General features: G+C 32.5%; 1 protein-coding gene across 2 annotated transcripts in view; it reads left to right on the top strand.

Moving 5' to 3' along the window:
* LOC129806103 (cadherin-87A) overlaps window positions 1–16,405 on the top strand; it is a 167,575-nt gene that overhangs the window by 72,030 nt on the left and 79,140 nt on the right. For both annotated transcript variants that reach the window (XM_055854456.1, XM_055854458.1), the window contains exon 2: window positions 2,680–2,745. In XM_055854456.1, coding sequence (XP_055710431.1) covers window positions 2,680–2,745 — 66 coding nt within the window. The remainder of the gene's footprint in view (window positions 1–2,679; window positions 2,746–16,405) is intronic.

The following is a 16,405-nucleotide window of genomic DNA, read 5'->3' as shown; positions in this document are numbered from 1 at the left end:
ACCATCCTAGGCTTAATAAATTATTTATTGCTTTGTGATTTCTTGGGAGAAAAGGCATTTTCTTGCACAATGTACCGAAAAAAGAAATGCTGAGAAAAGGGAAACATCAAAGGCCATAGGACATCAAAGAAAATCATTGGATATTTCCTTGGATGTTCATAAGCTTCGCAAAATTGGAAAATGTCTCCCAGATGCTTGTATTCTCAAGAAACCTTATTGCCATTCAAAATCTCAGAAGGGGCTTTTCATTTCTCTAGACTTTGTACTTTAAATTTTAAAACAAAAAAAATCATGCTAGGGTAACGTGTGGTATTTCAGGACACATTTTAGCACTTTCAAATTTCAAACAGCTTTATGACTTCTCAAATAATTTTTTCTTTGTTGATATAAACATTTATGTTCCTTATGCTATCCAGAATAGGATTATTACCGAAAAATGTTAAGAAATGCACCATTTTTTATTCAAAATAGCAAAAAATGTAAAGCAGTAAAATTGCCATATTTCGGGACAGTTGGGTATTTCAGGACAGGCAAAAGTGGCTATTATACAAATAAATTTCATAATATAATATTTAAAGGATTTTTGATGTGTCCAAAAATACCCACTTTATGTCCCGAAAAGCACATTGTCCGGAAATACCACACGTTACCCTATATGAAAGATAATCACAACTCAATTATTATTCTTCAAGGAAATAATAATATTCTTAATATTAGTTTCTAATTTTCTACATTATGTTTTTTTTTTTCTAGAAAAATTATTCATTCATTCCATTCCTTTCTATCTTAAACGCATTTTGCATAATCCATCCAATTCTTTCATATTCAAATCGAAATTCAATTTGTTGTGATGTTTAAAAGAAGAAGAAGAGTGCGAAAGGGTGAAATAAACATATGCAATACGTTTAAGAAATATAGAAAGAGACAAATTTTGATTTCATGAAATTTTTCTAATTTAAAACACCCGTTACCTAATGGCTGCTTCAGAGACGGTTATTTCAAATCTTTACATTTTATTGGAAAAATTGACGAAAATATACTTCTTGAAGTGAAAAGAATAAATTTTTTCATAAATAATAAAATAATTTTAAGGGCCTCAGCTGAAAATCACACCGTAAATTTTGTTTTGTTCTCAAGAAAATTTTTCAATGCAATTCAATTCAATTCAATTCAATTTATTGGTAAACAATAGGACAATCTGTCCTCTTTACAATTAGTATAATTTCAGTGAGTTTAAGAAAAGTTTTAAATTTTAGAAAAAAAAAAGAAAGTAAAGCTCATGTGGGGCACGAGGAGCGCGCGGCACCAACAAATCTAAGGATAAGCTCCCTCTTCCGCTCGCGAGGTAAATTATTCCAAAGAACGATTCCCTCAACAAATAGGAAGTCGCGGAGAATGCGACAACCTGAACTGGGCACACGGAGACACGAAGCCTTAGTTGATGATCCAGTAAAATTCTTGTACAATTTATCAAAAATGCAGAATTTTCGATAGGGGGTATGTTTAATACTTCTATTTAATCCTTCTCTATAGACAGCATACCCTCACAGTATTTATATATAATATATAAAATATATCATGAAAATCGTGATTATAAATTCTACCAAGTTGATAAATAATTTGAGAGAAAATATTCCAAGTTCATTTTGACAGAACGGCATCTTGAGGAAAGTGCCGAAAATTCATAAAATTTTCTGTAGAAATTCTGTAGAAAATTCTGCAGAAATTCTGCAGAATTTTCGGCAGTTACATTTTCAAATCTGACGAATTTATACAGAATTCTGCAGAATTTTCCGAGTGGGTTATAATGGTTCCGGCGCACCTTTTTGATAAAGAAAATTTCATAAAATCAAAATGTGCATCCGCTTCTTTTTCAAAAGCTTTGCATATGTCTACAATGCCCGCTCTCTAATCTGGATCGGCGTAATCCGGACGAGTTATCGACGGTTACATTTAAAATAATTTTGAGGTCATGTATGCATGTATATTCAGCAATGAACATGAATTATGCTATGATGTTTTTGTTTAATAAATGAAGTATAATAGCATAGAATTCTCTAATTATGTCTTTTTAAGTTTCTTTAAAACTTTTATTCTAATTCTACAAAAAAAACCTTCTATTATATTTTCGAGACGTTGAACAAATTCAAAAAATCCATCCGGATTACGAAGCGGACATCTGTCATATTGTCCCCCAATCATCCGGATTACAAAGCGGGCACTGTATTCTACTCTTGCTCACTCTTCTTCTTCTTTTAAGCATCACACTAAATTAAATTTAGTTCAGTCCAATTTTTTGAGAATGAAAGGAACGCGAATTTTGATTTCACAAAATAATACCGACCTAAAAAATGTGCCGGAAGCATAAGATTTTGAAAATTATAATCGATAATCCTTTCATGTGTCTTCGCAAATTTTAAATGACAAACCCCTCGCGATTCACCTGAGATATTGATCATTGAGGGAGATTATTTTTCAAGTAAGGTACAAGAGTATCCATTATCGCGCTGATAAGACAAACTTCAAACGCTCCCCAGAAGCTATTGAAGGCTTTGCGGAATTTCTCACAATTTCCTGGGAAGTCTTTAAACTTCCACCGATTGATGTCAATTCAAACAATTACTCGAGGTACAATATTTACCCAGGTCTAAAATGCCATTTCTTTCTCTTTTTTTGCAGCCAACATCATGCTTCCAAGGTGGAGCCTTCTGTGGATCTTCCTGTGGACTTTAATTCTCCACGGAGGTAAGTAAAGCATAAAAAAAGAACAATTTTACCTATCTTCTTGAATTTCTCTTTCGTCGAACGACAACTTTTCCACCTTCAAATGGCTTTTTTTTCTTTTGTATGATATATTTATGTGCCTTGTATTCAATTATTTATTGAGAGAACTTTTTCAAGAAATTGTGGAATTGCATTTGAGTGGTTAGGCATGGCTATATGGAAATTATAGGCGACTCTCTGTCGTTCTCTGGGGTGTGATTTTTCTTATTTCCCACGCAAAAGTCCCGGTGAGTGATTCCTAATTTATAGTTATATAACCAAAGAACTTCCTACTCACACAAAATCCCATCAGACTTCCCTCCTTGGAGTATTATTCGAGTTGTTGAAAAGTTGTTTCACATCCTCAAAATATTGGCCAAATGCCCAGAAAAAAAATTCATGGTTCTGTTTTCTTCAGGTTATAGAGAGAGAGACTGAATGATTTTTCCCAAAGAATGATTTGCTATAATGTTGATTTTCCTCTAAATTCAATCCAACTTCTTCAAACTCTTTACATTGTTTTTTTTTTTTATTCTACCCAAAAAACGGAGAATTAATTGCTGTTTGAGTTTTCTAACAATTTCGAAGAATTTTCCAATGAGACTAATTAAAACATTCACAACTTGTCTCCCCCTCCCTTCGTTCAAAACTCTTTTCCCTACCCTTTTCCACACTTTTTTCTCTTTTCTTGGAAATTTTGCGTTAGGAAAGTGGAAAATGGGGAGAGAAATAATGAAGCAAATCGATGGGTTTTTCCACTTTTCTCGAGACCTTACCTCAAAGTCTAATTAAACTTTTCTTAAAAGAGTCGTAAGGAGAGATTTACACCTTTCTTGGGTGTGTGTTCGGTTAATTGAATAGCAAGAATTTTTAGGGAACAAAAATATTGCCCCATTAATGGAGTATTAGTGCTACAGCAAATGTTTAGGGAATATCCTACACCTGTGCTCAATTGTAGCAATTATTACCCCTTGTGGAGGGAAAATGCTTTTGGTGTTATTATTATTATATTTTTAAAACGGTTATGCCATATAATAAAAATTTTCATTATCTCAATATTTTAGATAGAATAGCGACATAACTTAGTGCCATGCTTCATTTAGGGGGAAGTGGGGCACCTTTGAATTGGGGCACCTTTAAAATTGGGATTTTTTCTCTAATTTTTAATTGGAATTGAGGCTTATCATGATCTGATTTAAATCCAGTTTCATTTAAAAATAGAGAAAGCCCAATTTCAAAGTTTGTCTCATTTCAAAACTGCCCCATTTTCCGCTAATGTCATCTTAACACTGAACTTACCGACCATATGAGGTCGTTTTCCTCGGAAAAGTGGAAATAAATTAAAATTCAAACACTGAAAAATATATTACATGCATTGTACCGATTCAATATGAGAGTTAATTTTAAAAAAAGTTTTATACCGGTTAATTTGACCACGTCTTGGTAAGTTTAGTGTTAAATAAATTTGGGTTTCTATATAATTATTTAAAACTTAAGATACACAGTAAAAAAATTTACAAGGAGAATCATTGGTTTGCTTTCTTACCACGATTATTCTTTTAAAGTTACATAAATTATGTATTTCAACAAAACGTGTAATCTGAAAATGTGTAATTTAAATTTTATGTAATTGTAAACCGTATAATCAACTGGAAATGATTACACAGTTTTGTATATTTTCTTACATATTTCGTGTAAAATTACACAGTTTTCAAATAAAAGGTATACAAATTACACAGTTTTCAGGCAAAATGTGTACAAATTACACAAATGTGTATTAGTACACACGATTACATGTTTAATGTAAAATTTAAAATGAAAATCATGGTAAAGCAGTCAATAATTCTTTATTGTGTATTACAGATCATTACAATATTTATCTTGCACAGTAAAAAAAATTACAAGGATAATCGTTGGTTTGCTTTTTTACCACGATTATTCTTGTAAAGTTACACAAATTATGTATTCCAACAAAACGTGTAATCTGAAAATGTGTAATTTAAATTTTATGTAATTGTAAACCGTGTAATCAACTGGAAATGATTACACAGTTTTGTATATTTTCTTACATAATTTCATGTAAAATTACACAGTTTTCAAATAAAAGGTATACAAGTTTCACAGTTTTAAGACAAAATGTGTAAAAATTACACAAATGTGTATTAGTACACACGACTACATGTTTAATGTAAAATTTACAATGAAAATCATGGTAAAGCAGCCAAAATTTTTTTACGTATTACAGATCATTACAATATTTATCTTGTAACAGTATAAAAACATTAATTTTTACCGAACTGTAATAGGGTAATGTGGGGTAATTCAGAATCATGTCTATTTTAGAATTTCGAAAATTTACCATTGTTTCACATGGTCAAAAAGAAGAAGATAACCACAATGAAGTACAAGACTTTATATTCAAGAGGTTCTTCTTAAATCTTAAAGTTTCAAATTAGACATGATTCCAAATTACCCCATTTCACCCTATCCTGTAATAAGTTACTACAAAAGAATTTTATTGGCGTTAGAATTACAGAAACAACTCATAATCTCCAAACTTGTAAAATTAATTTTCTTGGCTACAATCCCAAAAAGGTACTAAAAATTAATGCCGTAGAATATTCAGCAATATTTGGCACGAAAGCTGCTAATACACTATAATCTCGATAGCTTTAATTCCTCATTACTTCCGGTATAAATACATGACCGTATGATTTGAATTATATGTTGCTATTGAAAGTTTTTATGATACAATGAAAAATATTGTAACATTTTAAAGTCGTCAGGGTAAGTGGTATATCTAAAATATTTACGGTGACATAACCTCAATCTTTCGATTTAAACCTGAAATACTTGATCTCATACATATTACTTGACACATTATTTATTCATAAAATCCGTCATTATTGTAATAAATAGTAAAAAATGGTAGAACGGTGTTAATATCACCAAAATATCTGCATAAGAGAGTGAAAAATAACCAACATAATCCATATATAACCTAAAACCTTTTCAAATTGAAAATAAATAGGTTTTAGCCATTGCGTTTTTTTTATTATATCGAGTTTTTGGACTACAAGATCGTTATTCTTATTTTAATATCATTCAAATAACGTTAAGTCACGGTTTTCATTTAATGCCGAGATTATTAAATTTTGCTTTCAAAATTGCTTATGACAATGAGCGATATGACTAGATCCAAGTTTCATTCATGCTCATTGAAATATCAAAAACATTTTTTCAAGAGAAAAGTTAGTGTGCTCTGGGCATATGCCTAACAAATATTCCAAAGATAACCTTAAAAAATCAAATTCAACATAATTTTCATAATTATTTTTCAATTACGAAAATTTTCGTTTCGAATCTTATTACTCATTGGGAAATTGTATAATGCTATTTATTTAAAATAGTAATTCTATAAATGAAAAATTATGCACTTAACCTCAAATTGTTTAATATATTTAATATCCTCGATTGCTATTAATAATTTTGTTTTTATTACTTTGACTTTTAAAAAGTGTGCAATTTTCATTTGAAACTGTTGGAAACGGCAAATTTCGAAAATATTGAGAACATAACCTCAAAGGATCTTAGCGGAATTACTCTCTTCATATAAATTTTGAGTAGGCTTTCTTTGAATCTTTTTTTAAATAGTTTAAAAGATTCAAAGCTACTCTTGCCACTCTTCACAAAATGCAAACACTGCAACAGGGTGCAAGAGACATTTATCACGGAAGTGTCCTAAACATAACCTTACATTTCTAAGTAATCCATGTCTCTAGTTCTGATTATATGATTCTAATCATTTTACACTTGAAAAAAATCTCTTTGGAGTGGTAAAACTCATGTTAACTTTGTATCTTTGGAATCCTTGCGGGATTTGCGGTAGGGACGCTCTTGTTTAAAATAAAAAAAATGTAGGGTAAGTGTGCCAAATTTCGGCATAGTTGCAAATAAGCACTGAAGTTCTAAGTTTGAAATGCAATATTTTTAATTCATATTGATTTTTCTTGTTACTTCCTTTCCGGGAGGGTTGTGTGGAACCTTGAAAAATAGTTTATCATCTTTGTTTTCTTTAAATCACTTCCTAAAATATTGAAAAATTAATAAAAACGTAGACATTGCTTTGGGTAGTATTCCGGCCACTTTGAATGTAATACCGGCCACCTTGTTTGTGACCACCTTTTGTGAAGCAACGGATAAAAAATTTCAAAACGTCATACGGAACGAGTGTAATATTTAGTTTAATACGTTTATATGACCCATAAGCTATGAGATCTTCCGTGTAATTTGCCCTGAAGACCTGAAGAGTATCATCTCAAATTTACGTGCAGATTCCCGTAGCAATTTTCCCTTCCTGAACTCTTCCAAGGCCCTTTCCACATCATCTTTTTCATAGAAGGGATTGTTTTTTATCTCTGGACATTGTAGAACTCAGAAATTGAAAACAAAAAACATAAAATGAATAAGAAATTTAGGACAGCAAAAGATGTTGCCGGAATAGGCAACACTACCTCACCGGAGAAACGCTCACAAAGTATCTATTTTTTACGGGAAATACAGGATCCAGTTGTGAAATTTTACCCGAAATTTAAAGATTGATTCACTATTAACATAAACAGAAACAATCTTTAATGAAAACTAAGAAATTTTCATGAAAAACACCGAAGGAAAACCCTCTGAACTTCACCACAAATCACAAGAGTGCTAGAAATACAAGAGATCTGCCACTTTTTTTGTAAGACTCTTTCCACACTGAGTTTTTTATTACACTTTAAATTCAAATTATACCTAAAATTTGACGGTCTTTATGTTAATACATCCTAAAATGCATAAATATTTAAAAGCAAAATGAATTATTGACTATTCGAAGATTACATACATAATTTTAATTAATTTATTTGCTTGGCCGAAATTACACTCAAAGTGGCCGAAATTAGAATCTTGCCGAAATTTGACACACTTACCCTATATATTTTTCTTTATAACTATTGCACATGTTTTGGAGTAGGAAAATTTAATTAAATCAAAATCCACCTCCCTTTCTTTCTCAAACGTTTTGCATGTGTCTACCAGACTCTTTCACACTCTTCTTCTTCTTCTTCTTTTAAGCATTACAACAAATTCAATTTGAGCTGATCCAATTTCAAATAAGATAGAGTGAAAGAGCAGTTTGCATAACGTCTGAGAAAGAAAGGGAAGTGAATTTTGGTTTCATGAATTTTTCTTGAACTGAAAGTTGCGCCGGAACCATAACCCTATTCTTTTACATTAAATAAATTTAAATTACAGTAGAGTCTCGCTATAGTCCATATTTGGTTTCAAATTTGACACTTGGGTCGCACTATAGTCCATGTAATTTTTTAAAATTATCAAGGATTTTTAGTATTGAAATTGCTCGGCGGCTTCCACTTTCTTTGCAATTGTGGTACTTGTCCTTGCTCTCTTCATTATGGATCACAATTATCACAACTACTTAATAAAGTTTGTCAAAAATATTAAAATAATTATGCATGTCGCATACTAAAAAACATAACCTAACTTAAAATCAGTGTTTTGAAATCAACGGTCGATAAATTGTGGACTATAGAGCGATGGCCTATAGCGAGACTCTACTGTATGCTTAAGATACAAAGTGCTAGGGTAAGTGTGCCGAATTTCGGCACACTTACCCTAGCACTTTAAGCGCCCTTAAGCGCCAAAGTCTCAAATTTGAAATGTAATATCTTTAATAGAAATTGATTTTTTTTTATTCCTTCTACTTAAGGAGTATTGCTTAGAACCTTGTAGACAGTTTCTCGTCTTTATTTACTTTAAAATCATTCTTAATACATTTTAAAATGAATAAAAATGTAGACATAGCTTTGGTGTCCTATTTCGGCCACCTTTATTCTCATAGTTCCTTGCCCTTCGGGAATTTTTCCAATGCCTTTTTCGCGTCATCTCGTTTGTCGAAGCTAAATTGTTTGTTATTCTTTTGCATTGTATAATCTCTAAAGTATGTAAAAACTAAAAATTCATGGTGGTCGGAATTGCAAGCTGGCCGGAATTTGGCACACTTACCCTACCTCTGGCGATAGATGAAATACTTATCTGGACTCTTGAAAAATAATCTCATAAAATTGAACATAATATTTTCCCAATTGACAGCCCCTTGAAATTGTCCTTTGCCCCCTGGAGGAGGGTAAATTTTGTGGGAGAGTGAATACAATCGAGCGTAGAGTTTCAATTTCTCACCACTTACGCAAACACTTTCTTCTAGAGGGGGGTTTCGGTTGTTTTCAATTCAAAATAAACCGAGGCCCAGACCATCCGCCCAAGAGTCATTTATTACGAAACAAGACCAAAAGGGTGGCGGTAGATCGACGTTTGGGGTTATTTATCGTTCAGCAGCCCACTTCACTAACCCCCCAAGCCCTCTCCGCCGACCCTCACCCTTTTGGCCGTTGGAAGCCAAAACAGTCCCCGGCTGGCACAAAATTTACAACCCAGCGGAGAGTGAATCGATAAAAGCCAATAAATGTTGCCTTGGAAGGATGTGAGGATGCAGATCTCTGACCTCTTGCTCGCTTCTAGCCCACATAAACCCTTCCGGACAATAAGCGTGCTCCCGAGCTAAATAATATTAAAAAAAGGGATGGCATGGAGCAGCTGAATTGGAGAATCCTTCCAGAGGCAGTGGCGTGGAAATGAGTAGAGATCGACTGGCAGATGACATAGAGGACAAATCCGGCTTTGGCCACAGAAAAATGTTCACACATTCTGACTTGGAGCATAAAATGGCCATAAAGCATTTTGGGATGAACGGAAGCTTGATTTGCGATACTGCAGACAATTTGTCGCCCACCAAGGATGAAATAGGCACTGACAAGGGCGACAACATTGGCAAAAACCACGAGATTTATTCACATTGCTATCCTCTGGTCATCCTACCCGATTTCCTTTCTCAATCATATGCCGAATCAATTCATCTGGCAAGGCCTGAACTGAAGGAATTCGAGATAGAACATGAAGAGGGTTGATCGCAAAAACTGTTTAGGTCGTTAAGCAATCAATCATAATTTGTTACTTTTTTCAAAGTTTTCCATATTTATTGCTTATACCAGCAAAAGGTTGTTCTTTCAGGCGTTAAATGGGTTCGCTTTTTAATAACCCATCATTTATGATGTTTTTTTTTAATATTTGCACATTGTAATAACGTTTAATTTATTATACCATATAATTGTATAGTTTATCTGAACTTTTATCACATTGCTCTTAAAGACAATTTAAGAGCCAGTACATGCACTAAAAAAAAAACGGAAAATACAACCAAAAATTAGGTAGAAAAGCTCACTTTCTCGATAAAGGAAACTTATTATTTAATATTTTTTAATTTTTTTTAATTAAAATTTAAAAATTAAAAAAAATTAAAATAAATAAACAAATTAATTAATATTTAAGGATTAGATGCATTTGATCAAAAATGCACTTTTCTGAATTAGGGGAAACTGAGGCACCACCAAACATGGGGCAACACCAAACATTAATTTTTATTACTAAACTACTTGGACTATAGTGAAAAATTCTTGATGTTATACTTGAATTGTGAAGTAAATTTAAAAGTAGTTTCATTCTCAAAGGTGTACTAGTGCATTTCAGTAGAAATATCTGCCCAAAAAAACCCACGAAAGTTATGTTTTTTGAGTGCTAGAAAATGTTAAGCCTCGTTTGTTGTGTGTCAGGAACTGACTTGGCTATGAACGAGCTTAGTCATCTCTGGACTTTAGTCGTAAGTGTGTCTAGGGCATTAGGGTTCTTAAGAAATTGGTAGAACTATTTTTATGAAACTTGCTTTTATTTAAATAACGGCATATCGTAAGATGTTGGCGCCAAAGAACGTTTTCTAAAAGAGAACTGAACTCAAGGAACATTTTCCCAAAATTAATCGTATTCTTATCTCTCTTGTATCCAGATTTTCCTCAAATATCCTCGAATCAGGTGGGAGCAATTCCTATAGTTCTCTATAGAAGATGAATGGTATATCAAAAAAAGATTACTATCTCTTTCACTCAAAGCCTTTTTCAGTGTGTGCGTAAACAAGCAAATTTGACGTGTCAGTGGCGAAGTCTTTCGAGCGCTTTTAAAGCAAAAATAACAATTTGTCGTAATATAAAACAGTTCTTGTGAAAAACTGAGTGGATTTGGAACTTTTTTGGTCCTGGAGCCAACCTTAAACAATTTTAGAATGGCTTGCAGAGTGAAAAAATGTGGAGTTATGTCGAGGAGCAGCCCTCCTGGTGTGACGTTTCATAGGTAAGTGTATTAGTGTTTTTGTACATGGTGTGATGACCCCAAAATCAACCATATCCCTCAAATTATGCAATTATGTCCATCTAGACTTTAAAGATATTTGATTTTTTACGATCTATAAGAAGAATTAGAGAGATTGCAAGTCTAATTGTCAAAATATTTGAGAAAGTTTTTTGGCTTTTCGCCGCACACAGCTACACAAGCTGTTTTACGTAAAGCATGACAATGTGTGTGTTACCAAAAGAAGAAATAAGGATCGAATTGGGGTTTGCTTTTAACTCAAATTAATAACATGCAATTTTTTCTGCAAATTATCTTGTTTATTCCTTTCAAAGTCTAAGAAAAAAACCTAAAAGTCTGAATTAGCATAAAACTTTAGTTTTGCTATTCTCAACAGAAAGGCATATTTTACCTAAGATTTTTTACTTATCTTATTTTTCTCTAAATTAGGGTCGAAGGAATATCTGTTCGTCAGGGAACACCTACTGGAAATTTTGTCAAAATATTGAAATTTATTTAATGTATCTCATAAAATTCAAATAATATGAAGTTTTTTCATTAATCTACTTCTTCCTAGAAACAGAGATGTTCAAATTTCATATCCAAAATGGTACAAAATATGCTGCTAATAGGTCATGACACGAGTTCTTAAAGTGCCAAAAGGTGTTCCTTTGATCCTACTATTATATAATAATTCTAGATATTTTACGAATTACTTTTATTCATTATTATTACATTTTCTTGTATTTTTCCCTAATTTTAACTTAAATTCATGCAATGAAATTTTATTAAATGTTAATACTGATGAACTTCTATCAACAAGAAGTTGTCTGAGACAAAATTGGAGGTTTTCGCTCTTGGCAAGTATTTTTTAACACTTATAAACTCTAGGAACATTTATGATACTCGCAATCTCCGAGAAACAATCGTCGAATTTAAATTTCATTTTTTTTTTAAACCAAATAATACACTAAATAGATCTGTTTTCAAATACATTTTGATGTTATTTCTTTTATATTTCAGATTTCCATCTAATAAAATATTGGCCGAGAAGTGGAAATTTCTCCTAGGTTTTAGTAAAAAATATAAAACGACGGTTAACTCACAGATTTGCAGCAGACACTTCTTGGAAGAAGACTTCGAAGTTAAAATTTGCAAAAACAACAAAGTCAGGCGATTCCTCAAACCAGGCGCTCTTCCACAAGTAAAATAATTATTTTACGACAAAATAAAACCATAGATTGTAAAGAACCGCAGCTAAATTACTACAATTATTGTGTGCAATGGGAAAACTACGATTATTGTAGTAAATTTCCAACAATTATCGTATAAAACCAAATCGTAAAACAAGCACATTGAATATTCTTAGTTGAAAAGCAGAAGACGTTGAATTTTTAAATTGAGTTTCTAAAAAAAACAGAATAAGACCAACCGACAATAGTTAAAAATATAACTTTTTACTTTCACAATTTTGTTGGTTCATTTTGCTACTCTTGTAATAATAATATTTATTATTAATTATTGCACTTTAGCCAAGAGTTGAGTCTTATAAATTCTTTTATTTATTTACATGATTAACTCAACTGGTAGAATTTAATTTCCAAATTTTAGATTGGTCTTAATGTGCATATTAAAGCGTGATGTACATATTTGAAATTTAAAGATCCATTTAAAAACAAATATATATCGACGGTTCCATTCCATACTATTCTATCTCAGAATGACAACAATTCAGGAGAGCCATTTGAAGTTGGCGATTTCCTATGCTGCCCATGTAAATTTTTTTCGAAAAAATTGAATTTCTCGTTACCCGAACGCCGAATGACCACCAAATTTTCACCAGTTGTAGATCTCGGTCCCAAGAACAACATATCTCTCGGAGTAATATAATTCTAAGTCGACTTAGAATAGTATGGAATGGAGCCGTCGATATATATATATATATTGAGTAAACCAAGATTACAATTGAAATATGACTTAATTTTTTACACAAATTTTGTTAGTATCTGCTTTATCAATATCTTTTCGATAAATCCGATATTGTAGCCTCTATACGGATCGACATGTTCAAAATCAGAGGACGCTAATATGTACTTAAGTGGTGGGCCGAATATAGACAGCGCTTTACTTTCTCAACTGGGGCCATTTCATCAAGAAACAAACATGTTGGTCCAACGAGCTGGTTTGAATGCAAATTTTGGTACCTCCCAGGGTTCAGAAATGTCAATACGAGCCGGAACTTCACAACACTTCAGTGCTCCGCTGGATGTCAATAATTATTATTCACAACCTGATTCACAGACGACGGATCAACTAAAGAAGTCTGTCCAACAAACTGGAATCATCTCTTATAATACCAATGCTTCATTGAAGCTAAGTGGTATTTTTCCTGTCTACGGTGGAATATCAGGCATGCCAAACATTATTGAAGGACGGAAAATGGTAAATCTATCATTACTTTAAGAGTGGCAGATCTTTAAAATCTAAAGTGATATTTTACTAAAATTTAAAGTTTAAAACTTAATAGCAAGATTTCTATTCAGTGTGGATGAATTACTTTTTGCTATAGAGTGAATGTACGTACATAGCTTCTTGAGTATTTTTTTTTTAAATTGAGTTTCGTTAATTTCAGAGGAAAATGAGTCTGAAAAGAGCAATGCAAAGCTCTGAAGACGAGTCGCCACCGTCACCTAAAAAGTTACGCTTAAAACAAAAACTCTGTGTTTTAAAAATATCACTGAAAAAGCAACAAGAGAAAATTCACAATCTTAGAAGGCAAGTAAAAAGAAAAAATAAGAGGATCGCGAGTCTAACTGCCTTGCTATCCACGTTAAAGAAACAAAATCTCATAGACGCTCAAGTTTCTGGCATATTGGATGAGATTCCAGGACCTAGTAGAACAATTTTTGAACGAGTTCTTGCCAAAAAACGAGGTGAAAGAGTGCCACGGAAATATAAGAAATTGTTGAAACAATTTGCGCTGACTCTTGACTTCTTGTCTCCCAAAGCATATCGGTATGTACGTAGAGTCTTCCTTAGTGCTCTTCCACATCCGAAGACAATATGCAATTGGTATAAAAATGTTCAGGCTGATCCAGGCTTCACTAAGGAATGTCTTGATACGCTTAAAGCACTTGTAGAAAAGGAAAATTTACAGAACAAGAAAGTTGTGTGTCAATTAGTATTTGATGAGATACATATTTTTTCTGGAGTTCAAAAGATTGGGAAAAAGACATATGGATACAGCACGATAAATACAGCCGCCAAATCACTAAATACGCAAGCAACACAAATACTATTATTCATGGTCGTTGATGTTAATGGAAAATGGAAATTGCCCATTGGTTACTTTCCTATTAATTCCTTGACTGCTGATTTAAAAAGTAACTTAATAGTAAAGGCTGTAAGCCATGTTCAAGAAACAGGTACTAAATTAATTGGCGTTACATTCGATGGTGCCGCTGTGAACTTTTCAGCTATGAATAATCTTGGAGCTTGCTTTGATATGGAGTCTTTAATTTCAACAATCCGTATAAATCCTGATAATAAAGCATTACCAGAAAGTATGCTGTATGTTTTTCCAGATCCTTGTCATATGATTAAGTTAATACGCAACGTTTTTGGCGAGAAAGAACCATTTTATGATATGGACGGAAATCAAATCAATTTCAAATATATTGAAGAACTCCTAAAAATTCACGAGGAATCAGGATTGCATCTTGGCAATAAGCTTAAGAGAATACATGTCTACTTTAAGAAGAAAAAAATGAATGTTAGGATAGCGGTGCAGTTGCTTAGTAAGTCTGTTGCAGACGCTATCGACTATTGCCGAGATGTTCTACAATTTCCAGAATTCGTAGGAAGTGAAGCCACTAGTAAATTTATTAGAATGATGAACGATATCTTTGATGTGTTAAATAGCCGCAATAGATCAGACTTTGGATGGAAAGGTGCGATATGGGCAGAAAATTTCAGCAATGTCGAGGAATTTTGTGCAATAGCGAAAACATATATCAGTAACTTACATTTTCGGTCAAAGATTCAACGAAAAAATGTTAATTGTCAAACATCTGGAAGTGTACCACTCACAAATTTTAAGAAGAAACCGCTTATATGTTCTGCGTCAAAAATTGGATTCCTTGGGCTGTACATTTGCCTCGAAAATTTGCCTAAAATATTTAGTGATTATAAAAATGATTTAAATCCAATAGGTTTAAAAACCTATAATTTGAATCAAGATTCCGTGGAATTGTTTTTTAACTCCGTAAGGTCCCGTCTAGGATGTAATACTAGTCCGACGGTGCTGCAATTCCGTGCAGCTTACCGTAAACTTATAACTTATGCGCAAATTAAGGAAGACAGTTCTGGAAACTGTATTGCTGGCTTAGAGAATGTTAAAATATTGCAAGTGAACCCAGAACGTTGTATCCAAGCGATTAATAATGTCACTGTTGGACATACAGAGAAAATTTTGATGCCAAAATTTAAAGATGAAATGGAATTCGAAGAGATTATTGAATCTCAACGAGCGATATCTATTTTCTCTGAAGAAGAGTTGACAGAGCATTCAACATCACAGAGTGTATCAGAGGAATTACCAGTCTTAAGCGAAGTTCAAAAATCTGTCATTTGCTACATCGCTGGATGTATAGTAAAAAAATTAAACGACAAAGTGAAGTGTGAAGATTGCCTTGTAATTTACACTGGGAGCGAGGATCAGTACAGTCTTACATACTTCAAATCTTACGGATTTTTGAAGTATCCCTCAAATTTTGTTATTGAAGTTTGTCAATTAACGGAACAAATTTTCAGGCTTGAACTACAAGAGTATGGCATTCAGGAGATTCTACAAAATAACGCAGAAAGTAGAATAATATCGAAAGTCCTGACTTTAACAGAATTTCTGTGTGAACACTTTGATTTGTATAGTTCTCACAAATTGAATGGAATTGAATTAATTGGGGGGCTTTTTTTAAAAATCAGATTATATCACGAATTGAAAAAAGTTAATGCGAAGGATTCAGTGAGGAATCACTACAGGGTGCTTACGCACTTTAAAAATATGTAGCTTGCCAAATAAAAATATCTATTCCAGTATTAAAAACTTCTTTTTCATTTGTTTCTCACTCGATTTTACCTCGAAATTTATTATTAGTTTAACATAAAATTCCCTGCAATGCAAAAAAGATCTATTAAAGAAATGTTAATGTATTTTGTAAAAAAATAAGCCCGCATTACATTTAGAAAATCAGAATTAAAAGCTAGATTAATTCACTAATAATATTTAAAAATAATAATAATAAAAGAAAAAATAATACTTTTTTCTTTTTATAATAATGTAAGTTAATTG

Source organism: Phlebotomus papatasi, chromosome 3 (genome assembly GCF_024763615.1).
Source record: "Phlebotomus papatasi isolate M1 chromosome 3, Ppap_2.1, whole genome shotgun sequence".
Classification (NCBI taxonomy): Eukaryota; Metazoa; Arthropoda; class Insecta; order Diptera; family Psychodidae; genus Phlebotomus; species Phlebotomus papatasi.
The sequence above is the reverse complement of the archived record's forward strand: the minus strand, read 5'-3'. Positions and strand labels throughout refer to the sequence as shown.